We start from the raw sequence: 22,905 nt of genomic DNA, 5'->3' as shown, positions 1-22,905 counted from the left end.
CCGCTTTTCTGTCAGGCATCTAGATGCTTGTCTGTACCGTCTTATCTCTCTCCAGGCTGGACTCTCCTAGTATGAAAAGGTTTCCATGCTTTTTTGTTTGCTTGTTCCTGATGAATTTTGGAGTTTAATGGCTGGATATCCCTGTTCATCTCCAAAACCTCAATTCGACATGAGATGATAGGCCGAGTGTTATTTTGCCGTAAGAAAGGTGAGCGGTATGGCAGAACACATGGGCAGAAACTAGCTCAGAACAAGGCAAGGAAAGTTGGGTCCCGGAAGATAGAGGGATGACGAAGTGGAGGAGAAGGTAGGGGAGAGAAATGGGTTCTTTTCTTTTCCTTTCTTTCTTTCTTTCTTTCTTTCTTTCTTTCTTGCACTTGACATTTGTAGCACCTTCTACTTGGGTTAGCTAATGCCTCTGGTGAATGGTAAGACACACCCATTTGAAAGGTTTGTAATTCTTATCCCTAAATATCACATCATTTTATAAAAATATAAATAACAAAAAAGGAAGCTGGGTTCCATCTCAGGAGGTGTTTCTTGTTGTCCTCTGAGAACATCTTGGATAAGTAAGGTCTCAACAAGCCCTATCCACTGGAGCTGATTGTTTAGTCTAATCATAAATATAAAAGGAAAAAGAAACAAAAGCAAAGAGAAATTGAGGGGAGAGAGAACAGAACGGTTGTTCTTGTGATGGACTCAGCGGACTCCGAGGGAATCAGAAAGCATTCCACTGTGCATGTGGCACAAAGGACACAACACCAAGAGCCATTCGGTGGCAGTGGGGAGGGCAATATATGTGTATGTGGGTGACAAACCAGCAGGGAGGAGACAAACTGTACAAGCATTTTGCTTTTGCTTTCTTTCGGTTTGTTTTGTTTTGTTTTAAAAAAGATGAAGAATGTATGCAGCATTCCGGTCCTTAAAGCCTGGTTTGGGCCTCTGGGATATAGATCTCAATGCTGTCTGCCCGTTCTGTGGCCGAATTTTGCCGAAAAGAGGCGGCCCGTTTAGCGGCCATTAGCCGTCGACGAGCTTCTTGACGCTGTCGGTCAGGCAGGTCTAGAGACTTCTCTCGCGTAATAGGGAATTTTCCTTTTGGGGGCTTCTTTGGTACAGGTGGAGGAACCTTTCTTTCTTCCTATAATTAAAAAAATAAAGAATAAAGGAAACGAATTAAAGAGACAAAAGGGCACGAAAAAGGACTGTAGGGCAAACGTTTCCAAACTGTGTGTCACAACATATTAGTATGTTGGATGCAATGTGTAGGTGTGTTGCATAAACATAATGGGAAATGACAAATGTCTTGGAAATGTATAATTTTACTTTAAAAATCATACATTTTTGAAAACCCAAATGAAAGGATTTCATAAGATATGTTGTGCCCCATATATTTTATTATTACAACTTATGTATACATCCAAATATCTTTTAAGGGGTTGGTTTAATGTCCTGTTTGCTAGTCAAACTGAATTACAGTGCCATGAAATGCTGTAGATATAAAAAATGTGTCATCAACATGAAAAGTTTGGAATGATCTGCTGATAAGTTTCTCGTCTCAATTCAAGGTACAAGTTACCACCTACAAAGCCCTCAATGGTTCAGGTTCAGCCTATCTTTGTGATCACATCTTCCCCTATGATCCCTGCACGGGTTTTAAGACCTGCTGGAGAGGCCCTTCTCTCGCTCCCACCTCCGGTGCAAGCATGGTTGGTGGGGATGAGCGAGAGGGCCTTCTTGGTGGTGGCCCCCTGGCTCTGGAACTCTCTCCCCCAGGGAAATTAGATTAACGGCCATCCTGTCCACCTTCTGCAAATACCTAAAAACTTGGATGTTCCAATGTGCCTTTGATTAACTGGTTCACTAGTGCTTTGGCCCTTCTATCCCTAACTTAATACCTGACTCTTGCACTTTACTATCAGCCCCGCCCTTGCAGTTGTATTGCACAAACACTTGTCCCGCCCTTTCAGTTCTGAACATGTCAACTGTGTTTGGCTACTGGTTGTTGGTTGTTGAGGTGTATGTTTTTATGATGTTTTGTATATTTTATTGGTTATATTTTAACTCTGTTTGACTGGGCTTGGTCCCCATGTAAGCAGCCCCAAATCCCTTTGGGAAGATGGTGGCGGGATATATGAATACAATTATTAATTAATTAATTAATTAATTAACCCTTGTGCTGGCATGACTGAAGACAGACAGGTCACAGGTTTGAATCCGGGGAGAGTGCGGATGAGCTCCCTCTGTCAGCTTCTGCTCGCCATGTGGGGACATGAGAGAAGCCTCCCACAAGGATGGTAAGACATCAAAACATCCGGGCGTCTCCTGGGCAATGTCCTTGCAGACTGTGCTGGTACAACTGCACCAGGAGCTCCAATTTTGTTTGCTTTGCACTGAATGTTTGTTGTAGTCCTAAGTTTCAGGGACTCTGCAGATAGATGGCTTTTTTGGCTGCAATCATAGGGCAAGCCACCTGTCAATTATAGTTAGGTTCCCTGGTCCTGCCCCCTTTTTGGGTTTTGGAGGGAATAGGAGCCAGTTTGGGTCAGTCCATACAGAGAAGCCTTTCCTGCAGGACATAATACCAAGAGCTCCTGTAGAAAGCTTCGTCTTCTATGGCTTGGCTGGGGAGATATACAGCCTACAGCCTGACCGGGGTTATACAGCCCTACAGCTCCTTCACTGAGGGACTTCAGTCAGCCATCACTGAAACCTGAACTCCTTTTTCCCTGGAAGTTTACAAAGCTCTGCTTGGTAAGGGTCACTCGCAGAAGCCAGAAGCAATTGGTACCGGGTGCAGGGGCTCCACGCCAACAGAGGCAAAGACAGACTGCCCAGATTAGAAGTTAAGGATTTCCCCATTAGTTACAGTTATGAAGATAGTGCCTGTTCCCTGTGGACAAGATTCAGAGAGAGCCAATAGACTGTTAAGAAAGCCTTAAAGTACCTGTTTGTTTTCATTAATAAAGAACTTTGTTGAACCTTTGAGCAATCTAGAGACTCTGTTTTAAGGAAATTCAAAGGCTTTTAATTTGAGGCAGCCCCGGCGTCCCGTTGGGCACACAGAATTTATGTCCTGTCTACAGTCTGATGCACAGGCCCAGCGTGCGACAGCACACAGACAACCAATTTTTTCACACCAGAAGCGACTTGCAGTTTCTCAAGTCGTTCCTGACACGAATTTTTTTTATTTATTATTAGGAAGATGTCTAGCTTCTTTAATTTCAACCAAGAGATGGGGAAGTGAAGGATATATTAAACTCTTTCCTATAAAATCAAGAGGACTCTGGAGTTCCTGGTTTGCATGGTACAAGGCTTCATTGACTATTGTCATGCTGGAAAAATGGGTTTTCCATTAATATGTGATGGTAATTATATATACATCTTTATTCTCTTCAATGCATTGCAAACACATCCAATGTTTTGCTCAGGTACGTCCCAGAATATCAACTGACTGAATAGGTCCCCGGGGGACTTGAAATAAGGTAGTGAAAGTCAATATTCACAATTTATTCAATAATCTGCTGGCAGAGAGATGATTGCATGCAACACTGAGCATATAGCATTCACAAGGCAATTAAAAAAAACCCTCTGGCCTTAGCAAATCCCATAACAGAATATACCATCAAAAGCCACAGGTTGAGTGTGTGTGCTTAAGCATAAATATGTTATTTTTTTCTTAGTCTTCAATATATATTATGCTGTAACGCAAATTAAAAAAAAAACCCTCTTTTGATTTCATTTGCCGTTGCTTTGTTTTCTATAGAATAACAAAATTTGCAAAGCAATAAATAAATGGAAAGAAAGAGGACAACTGAAAGGAGGTACAGAAGGGTTGGCCACTAGTGAGTCTTCTAAAAATTCTTAATTCAGGTAAGTTGACCTTTTAATTGGAGCTGCAGCGGCACAATGGGCTAAACCCTTGTGCTGCTGAACTGCTGACCTAAAGGTTGGCAGTTCGAATCCACGAGATGGGGTGAGCTCCCATAGGTCGGCTCCAGCTCTTGCCAGCCCAGCAGTTCAGAAACATAGAAATGTGAATAGATAAATAGGTACCACTTTGGCAGGAAATCGCAAAGAGATGCTTCAAGATATCTTGCTGGCCACACAACCAGGAGGTGACAATGGCATGAAAATGGAGAAAGCACCTCCCCAGGGCCAGACATAAGAACTGCCCCCAGAAGCCAGAAATGAAAGGAGAAGCCTCTGCCTTTGTTTGTATTTGTGTGTCTCATTGTATACGATTGTAAAGACATTGAATGTTTACTTATGTATGTAAATGCTGTAATTCTCCTCTTGGGGAGAAGGGCGGAATATAAATTAATATTATTATTATTAGGTTGTTGTAGGTTTTTCAGGCTATATAGCCAAGTTCTATAAGCAGTCTCTCCTGACGTTTCATCTGCATCTATGGCAAGCATCCTCAGAGGTTGTGAGGATTGTGGATGCTTGTCATAGATGCAGGAGAAACATCAGGAGAGAATGCTTCTAGAACATGTCCATATAGCCCGAAAAACCAACAACAACCCAGTGATTCCAGCCATGAAAACCTTCAACAACTTATTGTTATTATTATTATTATTATTATTATTAACATAAAATATGAGAACTGCTCTGCCAGTCTTGGGGGGTATTAATGGCACCTTGGTGTCTGTCCTGTGAGAAAGAAAAGAAGAAAATCCATTGTGGTAGCCAGGTATTAACCTACATGTAGGGCCTATTACTAGCTCAAAACAAATCAGATAAACATGTTCTAAAACAAGGCTATTTAAACTATTTCTGCTCGTGACCCCTTTGAGGCCGATACATTTTTATGTGACCCCAGGTATATAGGTATATAAAATAAGTATAAAACCCAAATATTTACTGAAAACAAATCAGCATTTGCCATGCATGCTAAATAGGCTGGCTTTCCTTTTCGTGGAGAAAAGCTGAATCATTTCTGCAGAGTTCACTGCATGTTGTTGCTAAGATTCATGTAAATGGATGGCATTCCGAAATCTTTTACTGTTGCCAAATATTTCATGACCCCAACTATGAGCTAAGGGGATCCCATTTGGGATCAGGAAACATATTTCTAATAGCTAGCCTAAAAATGCAACAGAAAATAAGCTGAATGTTTAATTCTGTTCACTGATGACTCTTTTCCAAGCTCCTACATTTTTAAAACTTCCGTAATGTAACTCCCACTGATCATTTAGAGATATACTTTAGACCAGTGTTTCTCAAACTGTGCTCCTCCAGGTGTTTTGGACTTCAGCTCCCAGAAATCCCAGCCAGTTTATCAGCTGTTAGGAATTGTGGAAGCTAAGTCTAAAACATCTGTGGAGCACAGTTGGAGAAACTCTGGTTTAGACATCCAGATGAAACGGGCAATCAGAGTTAACATGGGAATGTGAACACAGCAATGTAGGAAATCTAGGTATTTATCATTATCAGTTTCTCACCCTCTTTTTCTTATGAGTGCAAGAAATGAATGCAAAAAGAAAAATCTAAGGAGGATTTTATTGCTGGCTAAGGAGGGGGGGGGGGGCTTCAATTGTGCCCCATACCCTTGAGTGGGGAAGGAGAGTGCCATTCTGAATGCTCATCTGTCAAAAAAAAAAAAACCCTGTTAAATAAAAAAATAGCCCACCATGAAGAAGATGAATATATAACCCGGTTCTTGTTCTTGCTCTTCTTGGTTCCTACTTACAAAATATTAGTACTAGTCAGAATAGAGGGTGGGAACTATTTTAATGGCCTAAAAACATACTTTGAGAGACCCTGGTGTGACGAATCCTGGAATGTTTCTGCAAAATTTGCATGTGGTTGCTTTATGTGGAAAACAGCGCGTTTTGCAGGGAGCACTAGTTTCTGCGCAGAAAATATTATTTTTTGTGTCCAAAATGCTGTTTCCTGTTCCATCTACATTGCAGAATTAATGTATCTTGACTCTACTTTAACTGCCATTGCTCAATGTTATGGAATCCTGGGATACGAAGTTTGGTGATACACCAGCACTCCTTTGCAGAGAAGCCTAAAGACCTCACAAAACTACCACTTCCAGGATTCTGCAGCACTTAGTCATGCCAGTTAGTGATATGAAACTGCATTAATTCTGCAATGTAGATGCATTTTTCGAGTAGGCCACTGGAAGTTTTTAGTCTCCCCATTAGAGGGTGCTCCAGCCTAGTTGTCCTGCCTTGGAATATCCTAGGAAGTCAGGATTGACAGAACTAGTGAAAATGATAAGCAGCAGGGAGAAGACAGATACAGTTATATTGGAGTTGAAATACTTCTCTAAGTTGTTGCTGCGTAAAGTGCTGTTTTTATATGTGCATGTGTCTTATTTTATTGTATTTTTTATATTGTGTTCACTTGTATGTTTGTTTTTAGGCATTTTGTGCCATCTGTAAGTCGCCATGAGTCCCTTTGGGGAGATGGTGGATAGAAAAATAAAGTTATTATTATTATGCTGATGGTATGCAGCACTTCAATTGGCTTTTTAAAAGGGTACCCCAGTTCACATTACATGTACATATGTGTGCATGCATTAAAACTGACTAACTATGAAGCAGTCAAAGGGAAAAGGTACTACATGGTGAATACACAGTGTATTTAGTTGTCAACGAAATGGTTAATATTATAGTCAGTGTCATAGTCAATTGGCAATATCATATCAATTAAAATTGATTTAACTACATTTGGAGCCAATTTATATGTACATATAATAATAAATAATCAAACATGGAGCTGCGATGGTGCAATGGGTTAAACCTTTGTGCCGGCTGCACTGCTGACCTGAAGGTCAGCGGTTCAAATCCATGAGATGGGGTGAGCTCCCATCTGTCAGTCCCAGCTTCCCATGTGGGGGCATGAGAGAAGCCTCCCACAGGATGGTAACACATTCAGGAATCCGCTGGCAATGTCCTTGCAGACGGCCAATTTTCTCACACTAGAAGTGACTTGCAGTATAATCTCAATTCACTTCTGACATGATAAAAAAATCATGCATGGAGAATGTATTTGTTAAAAATGAGTAGGGAGGTTATTGTCTGTTAATAACGAGTGGGAGAAATGGTACCTTGTTAACAAGGAAATTTAAATATGAGAAACAAATCTGTGAATAGAAAGTAGTTATTGTTCCCTGTAAGACATAGTTCTGGGGCATACAGCCCTCAAACATTTTCCCAACCTGAAAAGTAGCCCCTAATCCTATGGATGTTGCCCACGCTTGCCCTACCAGAGTTGATGTTCACATCAATGAAACAAGAGAGTCATTATTATTCATATGTTGCTTTTTCTCTTTTAAAAGAGCCTCGTGAGTCAGCATTTCTCTTGAAGGCACACTTATGAGGATTATCTTAATTTTAGAAACAAAATCCAAGCACAAAACCATACAACATCTGCCCTGTTCCCTGGAGGAACAGTTGCTTCATAAGAACAGAGTTGTGATGGAGAGACAGAATACATTCCTTCAATAGCATAAATAATTTGAAGCAAGAGAACAGCAGGCCTTTATGACTCCTGATCGTGCATAGATAAGTCCTGATTTATAGCCTAGACTGACTTATAGAAAACACTATCAGGGGTCATACTTTAGTTACTGATTAGGATATTGTTTGACAAATATGAGTTACCAGACATTGTTGGACTACAACTCCCAGAATTCACAATGATTGTCCAAGATGGGAATTCTTCTCCAACAAATTCAGGTGCGTGTGTGTGTGTTTCAAGTTTGGAACCACCATCATTGGCCATGGAATTTGTGATTTTCTAGATATTTCTGGACTGCAATTAACATCAGCCCTGGCCAGCATGGTGGAGGACAAAGGAGTTGCAGGCAGTCATTTGGAAGATCTCATTTGTCCCATTTCTGTCTGAGAACTTGTCTGTTGAGCCAAAGTCTAAAGAATCCTTTGATTACTCTAATAAAGCACTGTCAGGACTAGGATGGCCAAATGACAGAGAGTGGGCTACTATTAGTGACCGATATTTTCACTTTTGAAATAGAACTCCTTATTTCTTGTTCATATTGCCCAATGACTAGCTCAAAGGGAAATAAGTGCAGGCTTCAAAATGAATGGGTACGACACAAGATGGGTGTCAATTCAAACTGCAAATGAATGGTTCTGCCTACATTCTACTTACCTTCCTTTCAGGTGATTCTATTATTTTCCATTCATTCAGTTTCAGCTGGTGTAGTTCATCAAACTTTATACTGACATCTTCAATTGAAAGCTGTAACAAGTCCCAGAATCCAGCTAGATCCTGCGAAGTTGGCCGCGGCATAGCACTGGGATCCTGACGTGTACACAACAAAGAAAGTGTCACTTAATTGAAAGTTAGAATAGAAAATGGATTAGGCAGAAGGTAAACTCTTTGATAAGCTGCTTCCTGAATGGTCTAAAAGGAAGAAACAATGTTTCAAGATCTTCATAACTTTGTTGAGTAGACTCTAAGTTCTCAAGATAAGCTTAACAGAACCAGCCAAAGTTATATATTAAATGTTTTTTTTTTAATGAAGAGCAAGATTAAGCCCTCTAATTATGGGGGAGGGGAGGTAGATCACATATTTTAGTGGAATTGAAACCAAAGTAGATCAGTGCCCTCCCCCCTGGTCTTCAGAAAAAAAGTAAAAACTCGCTTATTGCCTTTGGGCAATAAGCAATACAAGGAATGATCAGGGATTATATGCAATTCATATTTGACATTTGGAACAGCCTTGGACCATGATTTCCAGATTACACAATTTTAACATTTATATTAATATGTTTTTAACTCCACATTGAATGTCTAAATGTTGTTAAGTTTTATGATCTAAATGATAGTTATATGTTATTGCTGCTCTATGTTAGGTTTTATATGTATGTGGGACATTACATTTTGTTATAAATATGTTGGAAATAGCTTTTGAATCCCCCTCTGCGGTGAGAAAAGTGGTATACAAGTGAAGTAAATAAATAAATAGATCTAACAACACAGAACTGGCCCTATCATTAGGCAGAGCACAGGACACAATGGTTGCTTGTTCTAGGTGCCATGAAAGTGTTTTTTAACATCTATTTAATTGTTATTCTTGTCTTTGTAATGTAGAGATTACCAAACATGGAGCAGAATCAAAGATTGTAGGAAAATCTGACTTAGGTTCAAGAAATGAAGCAGCAGGCCACATGACTGAATTGGAAAGCCAACAGTTTGTTTATTGGAAGCACATTCTACAAGCAACCAAAGAGGTAGCTGTATACATAGGCATCATCTGATGGCCAAAATAGAAATCAAATAGATGGCGTGATGGAATGCAGAAGATGGAGAAGATCAATTCTTTATGCAAAAAAGAATCAGAGTAGATTATAGAAAATACCATGAAGTATTAATATCAAAAATTAGAGGAGAGAAGCAGCCTGTTTCTGCTGCTGCTTTCGCAGGAGTTGTTGTTTATGCCTCTTCCTCCTCCTTCTCAATGAAGGCTCTGCTCCTCTCATTTGCCAACCTCCTCCCCCCTGCTTTGTTCCTCAAGCTGTGATCTCAAATCTGTGTCTCAGAGATTTGCAACCATGACATTGTGATGCATGGTTGGAGGAGAGAGAGGAATAAACCACAGGAAAGGGGAAGATTACGGTTCCTACCAGTGAGCATTGGGCCGACCTGGCCTGATATTTTTGGCCATGGAAACATAAGAAAAGAAGAGACCTGAAGCCAATGATGGAGCCAAGAATTGCTTTTCTTTTACATTCTCTACATTTTTGCATGTTGCCCAAAATCATTTTGTGGGCCTCAAGTAGTCTGCAGGCCTTATGTTGTGCAAGCCAGCTCTAAGTTGGAAAACCTAGACATTCAGAGGTGTTCTCTTAAGTTATTTAAAAAGTGTATTTCCCTTTTTTATGAGGCTGCTGCACTCCTAGCTCTGGCAAATGCCAAAGTCTGCACTTTATAGTATTTGAAGTTAAAAAATGATTTACAATATTAAGGCTAATTGATTAGAAGGCAGAAGCGCCTTTTGATGGAGCCAGGTACATTGTCAGGGAGGCATGCAAAAAGACGTGATCAGCACCTAAACAGAAAGAGAAAAGCCGGTGGATGATAGAAAACAACTCTTCAAGCAGCCAGTGACATATGAAAAGGAAAAATAAAAAGTGACTGAAATAGATTCAGAACCCTGAAGGAACTGTTCGGTGACTTTTACCCAGGGACTACTAGAACTACGATAATGATCAACGCAGAGAAATAACATGCATGCCGAACATATAATATGTAAAGCACAATTACACTCAGGAGAAGGAGATAGGAAAACCGGAGGAAGGAACATGAACAATTATGTAGATACACCCATTTTTAAAAAAGCCAAGATTTGAAAGACTTGAAATTACTCATGAAGAAAGTTAAAGAAGAAAATGCAAAGAAGGGTTTACGGTTGAGCATTAAGGAAATAAAAATAATGATCACAAAAGATTTCAATAACTTTAAGGAAGAAGACAAAAACATTGAAATAGTAGGATTCTTCATATGTTGGCTCAGTCATTAATTAGAATGGAGGCTTCAGTTAAGAAAGGCAGAGATGAAGGAGCTAGACAAGATCTTATAATGTTGAATGCTAAAACTAGAATTGTTCATACCATCATATCTCCCACTCCTACATGTGAAAACTGGACAATGAAGAAACTGCTGGGAAGAAAATCAATTCATTTGAATTGTGATGCTGAAGCAAATTGTATTGAATGGATACCATAGACTACTAAAAACACAGATAAATGGGCCCTAGACCAAATCAATCCTGGATTCTTCATAGAAGTCAAGATGACTAAATTGAGACTCTTGCATTTTGCCTATATCGAGAGATGATATGACTCATTAGAAAATACAATGATTAGTAAGTTAAAAGGCAATAGGAAGACTACATTACAGAGGGATAGATTTAATCCGGGACATCTGTAGGGAAACCAAGGTGCTTATTTATAAAACCATTGTCCTCCCAATCCTGCCATACGCCTGCAAAATGTGGCCTATCTACAGATGTCATACGCAACTCCTGGAACAATTCCATCAGTGCTGCCTCTGAAAAATCCTGCAAATCTCTTGGGAAGACAGGCAGACAAAGGACAGCATGCCGGAAGAAGCAAAGACCACCAGCATTGAAGCAATGCTCCTCCGCCATCAACTCCGCTGGACTGGCCACGTTGCCCGAATGCCCGATCTCCCAAAGCAGCTACTCTGTTCTGAATTCAAGAATGGGAAACAGAATGTTGGTGGACAGGAACAGAGATTTAAAGATGGCCTTAAAGACAACCTTAAAAACTGTGGCAGAGACACCGAGAACTGGGAAGCCCTGGCCCTTGTGCGCTCTAACTGGAGATCAGCTGTAACCAGCAGTGCTTCAGAATTCAAAGAGGCATGAATGGAGGGTGAAAGAGAGAAACGTGCCAAGAGAAATGCGCGTCAAGCCAACCCTGGCTGGGACCACCTTCCACCTGGAAACCGATGTCCTCGCTGCGGGAAAAGATGTGGATCAAGAACAGGGCTCCACAGCCACCTACGGACCCACCACCAAGACACCACATCTGGAAGACAATCATTCTCGAGCTACGAGGGATCGCCTAAGTAAATAAGTAATCTGGGAAGCAATCACTCTTAGTCTGCAAAACCTGATCAGTTCTAAATGAAATTCATGAAGAGCCAATCATGGTATAGCAAGGCAGCAATTTTATGCTCTAGTTGTTATTACAATATCCCTATTCAGGGTGAGTTTAGCTTTCTTCCTCGAAAGCACTGGAATTCTTGGGTGAGAGGAAATACCCATAACTCAAAAAGTATACATTTTATTTTATCTATTTTTGAAAGATCAAATAAGCAATACTCTACTGTAGTCAAAACATAGAAGGTGGAATACCTTCTGTGTTTTGACTACAGTAGAGTCCTGCTTATTCAACATAAACGGGCCGTTGGATAAGTGAAAATGTTGGATAATAAGGAGGGATTAAGGAAAAGCCTATTAAAAATCAAATTACCTCATGATTTTACCAATTAAGCACCAAAACATCATGTTTTAAAACAAATCGACAGAAAAAAAACAGTTCAATACACGGTAACATTATGTAGTAGTTACCGTATTTATGAATTTAGCACCAAAACATCGCAATGTATTGAAACAGCTGTGGATCCGGGCAAGAGGTAGACTGTGTTGGATAATACAGAACGTTTGATGAGCGAAGGTTGGATAGGTGAGACTCTACTGTACGAGTTTTTATAAAAGGAGGCATAGTTGCTTCTGTAGATACACACTCTTTTGGACAGGATTCATTTTTATGTCCTTCCAATGTCACAATAAATTGGAATTTTCATTGGAGTTAGAAAATGCCCCACCATTCAAATGATGTAAGTGGTTTAATCCTGGTGTGAGAGGATTATGGTGAAGATGCTTGTTTCCTTGGCAAAGCTATAGAAAGCATTGATTTGGTGCAGTACAGATGTTGTAGTATTGCTCCTTCCCTGAATGGCTGCTTTACTTTCTTTGAGCCACAAGAGGGCTGCCTGCTGCTGCTGAAATATAACTATATACATACATGGATAAAGTATGCTGCTTCTGATTAGTAACATCTGCCCAAAAAACATTAATACAGAGATACCTCATTTTAAGGCATCTTAAATTTGATCTTACTTAGATAGTTGGGCCTCTTTATAAAAAGAAAACCAAAAATAAAACCATAGAAATGTAGCTTTAAATTCATGGAATATGTCCAGAGGACAAAATAGCAAACAAAAGGGGCAAGGATAATGCTTTCCCATCTGTATTGGGCTGTAACTGCATTGCCTGAAGCTGTGATCTCATTACAATTCAGAAGGCTAGCAACATCCATCTCTGGTGCAAGGGCATCTGCAAAGCAGAGCATAGTATGATTTTTTTAAAAAAGAAAACTATATAGAACTAGAAGATGCGTGCTTGTGTTTCTGAACATGTGCTAACACAAATAAGGCAAAGAATTCACTAAATTAGTTTAGTATTTTGGATCCCAGCTAACGTACACATGTGTGTATGTACACGTATAAGGTAGTGGCTCCCAACCTGTGGTCGGCAAGAACGGAAATATGGTCCACAGCCTCACCATTACTACACTGTTGCAAAGAGAGGGACTGGTTTTGCAAAACCCTTTTATAGTGCCAAGGCAATGGGTATGTTGGGAGGAGAGAGGCTGACTCCCCACGAAAGATTACTACTACTACGTCAGTTCTAGATTATTAAATATGGTTTTCTGTGGGCCAGCAGATGGTGACTACTGGATGGCATATGTTCTGTATCAGAAGCTAGAGTTGATATGGTCTATCCAATACAATTTTCTGAATCAGCACCCCAAATAACAAAACCGAATCTAAAGTTGACCAAAAACTGATTCCTAACCCTTTTGGCACTAATGTTGGGGAGTGGTCCCTGGTCAAAGTGGTCCCTGGTAAAAAAAAAAAAGGTTGGTAACCACTAATAAAAGGGTAGAGATACTTTGGCCAGCTTGTCCAGTGGTCAGGAATTTTGAGAGTCCAAAACACCTGGAGGACTGAAGGCTGAATGCCACTAGTCTAGACTTTTCTTTTTCCCAACTGCTCAGATTTGTGAATCCCACTATGGCTAAGTCACTATGTGTTTATATGATACAAGATTGAGTTATAGTTTTCATACAATGCCAAAAAGACCAGAGAGGGTCATCCAATTCATTCAGAACTCAAAACTCTACTGGGAAGTGCTAATATAACCGCCATACAAAATTCACCTAGTGTATGCACTATATCAACTAAATCACTTTGAACCAGTGCATGTAGTTGCAACTTGGAGCATTTCAATGCGTCCCCCTCCAAACGACTGGTTGATTTAACCTTATTAGATAACAAGTTTCAAATAGGCATGCACAAAACGAATGCCTTGTCATGCTGGGAAAGGTTATGCTGTAAATATTTTAAATCAGACAGATTTATAGGTCACATCCTTTAGCGCCAACTCAAAGGATTATTTAGTTCTCTCATCCTAACAAGAAAGTAAATGTAACAGGAAATGCTGTCCTTCACTATCATCCTGTATCCTGACAGAAGGCTCCTTCACAGCTAATTTAGTGTGAAAAGAAAAGAGATGGAGGGAGTATATCAAGAATGAAATGCCAACTGATTTGTATGGGCTATGAGCCTTTTCACATTACACAAATATAGCGCTACGATGAAGTCTTCATCAGTTCTGACTTCATTTGGACAGCAACAATATGAAAGAGACCTTCCACCATGCATGGAGGTATCTTTGAAAAATCTATTTTATGTGTGTGATTCTAAACTATCTTATGAACATGTAAAGGTGAATTTTTATGTTGTGCAACATGCACAGGGAGAGTGCATAGACATAGCTACATCTCTGGGACCTTATGTAAATGAAACCAGTCATGTGACCACTACACAATGCATCCAGGTGCACAACATGTCATGAAGGGTGATGTCTTCCAATACAGAATGGGAAATCTCCTTTGCAACACATTACGCAACAGGACGTGTTGCAAAATGAGACGCCTCCATAACTTGGTGCACAATGCTGCACTGTGCCAACCTAATTCACAAACATGGTTATGTATCTCATCCCCGATGTAAATCATAATGATGTATGTTGTTGCCGTCAATGCAGCCTTGATTAATAATATGAGTAAATAGACCATTTGGAGTTGCAATATGACTGAAGTGCAACAAGTGATTTCTCAGCTGAACTTGATTCGTGACCCAATTTAACTGCTGAAGAACAACCCTTCTCTTTTTTCTTTGTTTTCAGAAACAATAAGCTGCCTGGAATCTTAGATTTGGAAGAAAAGCAGGATATTAATTCAATATTAAATAAAGTCCCAACCCTTGTCCTAAAACAGCATACTCAGCATGTCTAGATTGTCTTTAGAAAGAGAGTTCAGAATGATCTTATAGAGTTGTAACAGTAGTTATAATAGTAAATTGGTTGCTTCATGTTTCTCAGGACAACAGGTAAACTCCAAGGCAGAACACTTAAAATAGTTTGGCACCGAGTCATTTTAAGAACACCAACTTACCAGATTCTGTTGACATAGCCAATAGAATTGCTGGAATTTTTGAGACATAAGCAGTTGAGCGCTTCCCACGGCACTCCGGATCTTACCTAGAACTGAACAGGAAGAGTGATTGGAATCAGTTTGGGCTTGCAACGCTCACGGACACCCAGCTTATAAAATATGTATGCATTAAACAAGAATTGCTACTATTAAATGTGATGGATGATCAAATAAAAACAAAGCAAGAGGAGATCCTGAAACACAGCAGCAAGGATCCTATATAACCCAAAGTGAAAAAGTAATGAAATTCCAGAGGTAGAAGACTGTGCTGATAAGAGGTTTGGACTTGCAAAAATGGATAAAGTAACTACATTATTTAGAGAGAAGTCAATAAATAGGTTTAAAGATGAATGAGATCCCCTCTTGCAATCCCTACGAGACAGTAAAGAAAATATTACATGTGGAGGTTTTGGAAACCGACGTTCTGCAATTTTAAACTATAAGTAGAAATTCCTATTAGGTCATAATAAACTCTCTCGCTTTTTATATTTGTCTTCCCTTATGATGTGTAATCCGCAAGTATAATACATTTAAATAATGCACTTTCATTATACATTTAAACAAATGATAAGAAAACAGGAAAACATTTTTATATGTGTGTGTGTGTATGGAGCCCCCGGTGGCGCAATGGGTTAAACTCTTGTGCTGGCAGGACTGCTGACGGAAAGGTCAGTGGTTCGAATCCGGGGAGAGGGGTGAGCTCCTGTCTATCAGCTCCAGAGTCTCATGAGAGAAGCCTCCCACAGGATGGAAAAACATCTGGGCGTCCCCTGGGCAACGTCCTTGCAGACAGCTAATTCTCTCACAACAGAAGCGACTTGCAGTTTTTCAAGTAACTCCTGACACGATAAAAAAGTGTGTGTGTGTGTTTGCTTTTGTGTTTCTTTTCTTTTGCTTTTGTTATTGTTTCTTTTGCTTTTGTTATTGGAATATATGCTGTATTATGTGGTAGCCATGTCAAACGCGTTATGTGTTTTTCATTTTTTGGAACTATTAAAAGATTAAAATAAAATATATTTATGTAACAAAATATTAAACTTTAAGCATTTGGCATTAGGATTCAATAAGTTGTGGAAGATTTTCATAGCTGTGCTGTATTCAAGCAAGATGGAAACTCCAAAATCAGCCTCTCAGGTTCATTTGAAAAAGAGACAGAATGCTTTAGGAAATACTTTAAGAACATAAAAAGAGGAAAGGATACAATTTTCTCTCCTGTTAAAAGAATCAAAGTGAAAACACATAAGCAGACCTTGATAGATTACCGGGCTATTTCTTTCCTGAAAAGCATACTTTGTCACTTGGGCTGCTTTGAAACTACCAATTTGTCTGGAATTGGCATTCTTTGTTCAGTGCCTTTGTATACAGAATATTGTCACCACCCTGGTGCATACTCTAATGTGAGCTCTCTTCTCCTTCTCTTTCTCTCCCCACTTCAAACTGATTTTTATGAAATTGTTTTATTTACTTAAGCAGGAATTGCAGCACTGGGCGAGCTAATGTAATGGCCAAAACACCACTGAAACCGTGTCCCAATTCTTTTAATTAGTTGCTTCCCTCTCAGGACTGACACAATGACCCTTAATCAATCATTTCCTGTATTTTGTGGTTAATGGACAGAAGCTTTTAATTAGCAAATCCGTCCCCCATTCTGTACACGGCACTGCCTAATCGGTGCCTAATGCCACTTGTCTAAGGTCAATGCCTGCCCTCCAAATAAGGGAAGGAAGACAAAGAATCCTTCTCTTATCTTTTGCTTGACATATCTCTCTATTCCCCAAGAAACCCTTTTTCATTGAAGAGCACATATTGGTTTTTCATGTGTTATTTCAAATCTGCTAGCCCATTGATCAACCACTTGAGGAACCTGTAGGTCAGTGGTTCCCAACCTTTTTTTGACCAGGGACCACTTTCACCAGGAACTACTCTCCAGCATTAGTACCAAAAGGGTTACAAATCGGTTTTTGGTCAACTTTAGATTTAGTTTGGTTATTTGAGATACTGATTCAGAAAATTGCATTGAATAGACCACATTGAATAGACCACATCCACTCTAGTTTCACCATCTGCTCACCCACCAAAAACCATATTTAATAATCTAGAGGTGCTGTGGTGGTAATAATATTTTGTGGGTAGTCAGTCTCTCCCCTCCTGACATCCCTGTTGCCTCAGCACTATAAGAGAGTTTTGCAAGACCAGTCGCTCATTCATGGGTGGTTCTGAGGCAATGGTGTAGTAATGGTGAGGCCGTGTACTGTATTTTCATTCTTGCAGACCACTGGTCTTTGAGGGCATCTTTATGGCCACTACCAGTGAAGATTAATCACAGTTTGCACTGTAGGACCTAAAGAGTCCCTGGGAGCCCATATTAATCAAATTTGTGAATAATCATATGCAGTTATGGAGGACTAAGTGTATTTCAAAGTAGAAATGCAAAACATACAGCATAATCATGGTGTTACAAACTACTTGTTAGCCTAGGAAACATGGATCAGATGAGTGTTCTTAAAATTAAATCCTAATGAATTTTGGATAAAGGGAGGACGCAACCTGTATTTTCTTAATCTTCACTTCTAAAGTTTCCCACCTTCTCTCAAGCTAAAAGTTCTACTTGTAGATATAATCTGCGGGGGGGGGGGGGGGGGGGGGCGCACCGGCTCTGAATTCTATACATTGTATGTGCCACTTTAACATCTTTAATAAGCATGACCAAACAGGGAAGTATTCTGGCAATAAAGGCACAGTAATTTATAGCATGCTCAGATTTTATATTCTCCAGCTTTAGTGTACAAAATTTACTTTTCCAGAAAAAAACTAAGACTCAATTCTGAATTTTGTTGCTTTCAATGGTTCTCACAGCATTACTTGGAATTATGTTCCATTTTTAGAGACTACATACCAGGCCCGTAGCCAGGATTTCATTTGGGGGGGGGGGGCTGAATTTTTTTCAGGGGGAGTTTCGGGGGGGGGGCTGAGTCTGAGTGAAAGAGGGTCTAGCCTAGCAAACCTTTTGTATCATTATCCCAAAGCCCCGTGCATATGGGATATATTGAGCATGGTGATCAGATCATGATATGAATAAACATAACAGTTTAAATAATGCACCAGTAAGGCCTTTTTGCGAACCACCATGAGAATTTCGGGGGGGGGGGGGGGATGAAGCCCCTCAAGCCCCCCCCCCCCGGCTACATGCCTGCTACATACACTATGTATTCATGTACAAGTCTAGGCATTTTAGTCAAAAAAATACCCCCCCCCCGCCCAAAAAAAATCAACCCCTGGGTCTACTTATGCAATGTGGCCACTGTGCCTTATATTGTTATCAAAAATGAACAATTTCCTTCTCTGAGTAGAATGACATGAAGTTAGTTTGACTTGGGGGAGAAACGAAAAGAACCACTGACCACCTTTTCTGTCTCCGCTATGGCACCGCTCCTGGCCTTTTTCAATGCCTGGGTGGAAAAATAGTATTGGTGGCCAGAAGTGGTTGGCCTCCTGAGTTGTTCCAATAGTCAAATTTGGATTAAAATCCAAAATTGGCTCCCAAACCTGCCCTAGACTTATATATGAGGTTTACTCATGCATGAGAATATACGGTGACCCCAGTTTAAAATAATTTCATTATGTTCACATTTTCTTTTGAGCTGAACTGAAGACACAGATATTGACCTACATGCAACAGGGCCCAGGATTGTCTGGCTCCTCCAGAATCAATTTGCTTGAAATCTGAGATTCTCAGGACAGCTCCTGTTGCACGGCCTAATACACTGTGAGGTTAAATTGGTAAGCATAAGTAACTAGGCTTCCTAATGGAACTCCTGCCAAAGGAAGTTAAGTTGGCTCATCTGGACTGTATTGAGCTTCTGGCAGGCAGCTGAAACAGTATTGTTTTCCTTGGCCACTGATGAGTGGAAACACTCTATTTTGTTTGTTATGCAATTATATTATAGGATTCTTTTAAGAGGGTATTTTAATGAATTGTATGCTTTTTGTCTTTGTGCCGTTTTTAATTGCTTTTGTTTGTTGTGCAATGCCTCAGGAGCTATGTATTGTGGGCTGGGCAGTGATCTGGAAATACCCCAAACAAAATATTCAGCGAGACTTATTCCCAAGTAAGCGTTTATAGGATTTTAGTCTTAAGGTTTACTGAATTTTACCCATATAGCAAAACTGCTCATCAGATATATCAATATGGCGAAGTTGTGGCCATCTAAATGTTGCTGGATATTGCACCTTTTATGTGAGTGGTCAATAGACAGAAACGTTGGGAGATGTGGTCCAATAAGACCTGGAAGTTTTGTCACCTCTAGGACCAGCAACAGACAGGATATTAAAGGGATGCGAAAGATAAATTCAATAATCCATAAACCATCTTCTGAATTTGGGATGGTTCACTTGTTATCACGATTAAATGAAGTTGAAACCAGGAAGAGGCGGCTCATTTGTTCAACCAGAGTCAGTGAATTATACCTGTTTAACCATGGATCAAAAAAGGGACAGGATGGCAGCCACAGTCACCAATGTGTTTTTAATTAAAAAATACTGGTCATTGGGGCTATATTAGCATTTGGCTTAATTTAATGTGCAAAATGAAGACAAATTAGCTGAAGAGGATGGAGCTTGAATAGAATAATGGAAATGTTCTGGGCAATCAGTTTTAAGTGCAATGGGCTGAAACCGTAGGTGGATGGCATTAGCACACAGATCTCTACCATTTGTTTTTTTAAAGGAATTAAACTGCATCATTTGATAACTATATAAAAGTAAAGAATCTTAACTGAACACTTGAGTTCCTTTTATTTACAGCCCAACTCACCCAGAAAATCCAGGGTGAGATTAGCACTTGAAACAAACATTGTAATCATGCCAGTTGAATTGAATATTGTAGGAGGTCAGGGCTCATTCAGTCAATAAAGACATTTATCTTTCGGAAACTGCATGATAAAATAGACGAAGATGCTTCAGAAGTGTACTCTTAAGTGCATCATTACTGGGAAATGCTGTGGTATGCCTTGTGAATGGTCTGTTATATTGCAACTTGTCACAATGAGGTACTTGAATGGTAACAAATAGCTTGAAAAGTAGAGGAGTCTCCTGTTTCGTCCAATTGCACTCCCACTTCCTATCCACACTGCAGAATCATAGCAGTTTGAGACCATGTTAACTGCCATAGCTCCATCCTACGAATTCCTGGAATTTGGCACCACAACTTTCTAGGAGCCTCAGGTGGTGCAATGGGTTAAACCCTTGTGTCGACAGGACTGCTGACAAAAAAGACAGCGGTTCAAATCCGGGGAGTGGGGTGAGGTCCCCTCTGACAGTTCCAGCTTCTCATGCAGGGACATGAGAGAAGCCTCCCACAGGATGGTAAAACATCAAACATCCAGGCATTCCCTGAGCAATGTCCTTCCAGATAGCCAATTCTCTCACACCAGAAATGACTTGCAGTTTCACAAGTCGCTCCTGACATGAAAAAAACAAAACATAACTAGAGCTTTCTGACAAAAGAGGGTCAATATCTTACAAAACAACAAATCCTAGCAATCCATAACACTAATGTGGTGTCAAACTGCTATAACTTCCGATAAATGTACTTAGATATACATGGACTGTGAATGTGATAGCATTGGTAGCACACATAGTACCTGTAGAGTAGGGGTCCTCAAATGTTTTAAGCTGAGGGTCAGTTCATGGTTTCTCAGATTGGTGGTGGTGGTAATTATAGTTTTTAAAAATGAACGAATTCCTATGCACACTGCACATATTTTATTTGTAGTGCAACCCCCCCCCCCCAAAAAAAACAATGAAAGAACACTACAATATTTAAAAGGAAGAACAATTTTAACCAAAATATACTTTCCAGTTTTTCAGTGGGGCCCTGCTTTTGGCTGATGAGATAGTCAAATTAATTAGGATTGTTATTATTGTGTGTCTTCAAGTCATTTCAGACTTAGGATGACCCTAAGTCTAAAGCTCAGGGTGTGGGCGGGGGCTGGGGAAATGATCTTAGAGGGGTGCATCTGGCCCGCAGGCCTTAGTTCAAGGATTCCTGCTGTAGAGTCTGTAGATCCATAGTAAAACAGCTGACCTCAAAAGCTGTAAACATCACAATGATTTCCTTTGCATTTCAGTAATGCTGTCTCATGTCAAAGAGGCCTGCTGGTGTTGTGAATCGCACAGTAGGACAGAGGGTATGACATTATGCCATATTTCTTGGAACATCAGATATTTGTTTTGACTAGGCAGAACAAGCAGCCACCTATTCTTTCCCAGAAATGAAATCTTTCAAGTGGTGAAAACTTTAATTCTTGTTTCAGAAATGGTAGAGAAATAACGTGCTCTTCCTATCTCATTTTAAATACCAAATGCCTCAAAAAGAGTGTTGGAGGAACGGGACAGCCATAGGGATACCAAGGTGCTTGTTTATGAAGCTATTGTCCTCCCAATCCTGCTATATGCCTGCAAAACGTGGAGCGTCTACAGACATCACACTCAACTCCTGGATCGATTCCAACAAGTTGCCTCTGAAAAATTCTGCAAATCTCTTGGGAAGACAGGCAGACAAATATCAGTGTGCTGGAAGAAGCAAAGACCACCAGTACTGAAGCAATGTTCCTACTCCATCAACTCCGCAGGACTGGCCATGTTGTCTGAATGCCTGATCACTGTCTCCCAAAGTAGTTACTATACTCTGAACTCAAGAATGGGAAACATAATGTTGGTGGACAGGAAAAGAGATTTAAAGATGGGCTTAAAGCCAACCTTAAAAACTGTGGCATAGACACCGAGAACTGATAAGCCCTAGCCCTCGAGCGCTCTAACTGAAGGTCAGCTGTGACCAGCAGTGCTGCAGAATTCGAAGAGGCCCGAATGGAGGGCGAAAGGGAGAAACGTGCCAAGAAGATGGCGTGTCAAGCCAACCCTGACCGGGATTGCTTTCCACCTGGAAACCAATGTCCTCACTGTGGGAGAACATTCAGATCAAAAATAGGTATCCACAGCCACCTACGGACCCACTGCCAAGACACTGCACTTGGAGGACCATCATCCTCAAGCTATGAGGGATTGCCTAAGTAAGTACCTAAAGCCACCTTCTCCAGCTTAATGGATTTAAACCAATCATTTTTGGATGCTCGTCTGAGAATGCCCCCTTCCATCTCTCTCCTTCACAAAGTTTGATGCAGCTTTAGTTTAAACAATAACATTGTATTGTCTCTGAAAATGATCAGCAAGCCAATCAAGCTCTTTTGAAAAATGGCAAGACACAGATGGAAATCCTGGAGCTGCATTTTAAGCCAACAATAAAAACCTGGGATGTACATGTGTTACAAGTAAGGCTCACTGAGCCATAGAAGAAATAACACGAGTTAAAGAACTGCATTTTATGGCCATGATGTCAGTTCTCCACATTTCAGAAACCAGTTAACATGACAGAGTGAGAAACAGAATTGACTGAAATCAGTACTTAAATCTTACAGGACTGTTTTGAAATATCCATTTGAGTGATACATTGTCTTGCTCAAGCAAATTGAGCCTATTACCATGGTGCAACATCCATTATAGGATGAGTAGCATAAAGAGTGAACAAAAAATAGTATTCTCTAATTAGTTTACACTGTGCTATTACACTAAAAAAATTAATTAGTCATGTTCAACCCATGACTAGGGGCCGCATGTGGTCCAGGGTACCTATTAATGCAATCTAACGCAAAATCCTAAACTTACTTAAAACATTATGAAAGGGTTTTTGTGATTTTTTTCCCTAACTTGAATGCACAGTGTCAACTTTGTAGACGACAAAGGAATGGAATGGACTAATCCGAGTATGTTA

At 40.1% G+C, this 22,905-nt stretch overlaps 1 protein-coding gene across 6 annotated transcripts in view; it reads right to left on the bottom strand.

Moving 5' to 3' along the window:
* Window positions 1-339: 339 nt before the first annotated feature.
* The window catches only part of DLGAP2 (DLG associated protein 2), a 532,593-nt gene continuing 510,027 nt past the window's right edge, over window positions 340-22,905 (bottom strand). For all 6 annotated transcript variants that reach the window (XM_060752711.2, XM_060752710.2, XM_060752712.2 and 3 more), the window contains 3 exons: window positions 15,039-15,130; window positions 8,134-8,286; window positions 340-1,141 (listed from right to left, as the gene is read on the bottom strand). In XM_060752711.2, coding sequence (XP_060608694.2) covers window positions 923-1,141; window positions 8,134-8,286; window positions 15,039-15,130 — 464 coding nt within the window. In that variant the 3' untranslated portion in view covers window positions 340-922. The remainder of the gene's footprint in view (window positions 1,142-8,133; window positions 8,287-15,038; window positions 15,131-22,905) is intronic.

The sequence above is a fragment of the Anolis sagrei genome, chromosome 1 (assembly GCF_037176765.1).
Source record: "Anolis sagrei isolate rAnoSag1 chromosome 1, rAnoSag1.mat, whole genome shotgun sequence".
Classification (NCBI taxonomy): domain Eukaryota; kingdom Metazoa; phylum Chordata; class Lepidosauria; order Squamata; family Dactyloidae; genus Anolis; species Anolis sagrei.
The sequence above is the reverse complement of the archived record's forward strand: the minus strand, read 5'-3'. Positions and strand labels throughout refer to the sequence as shown.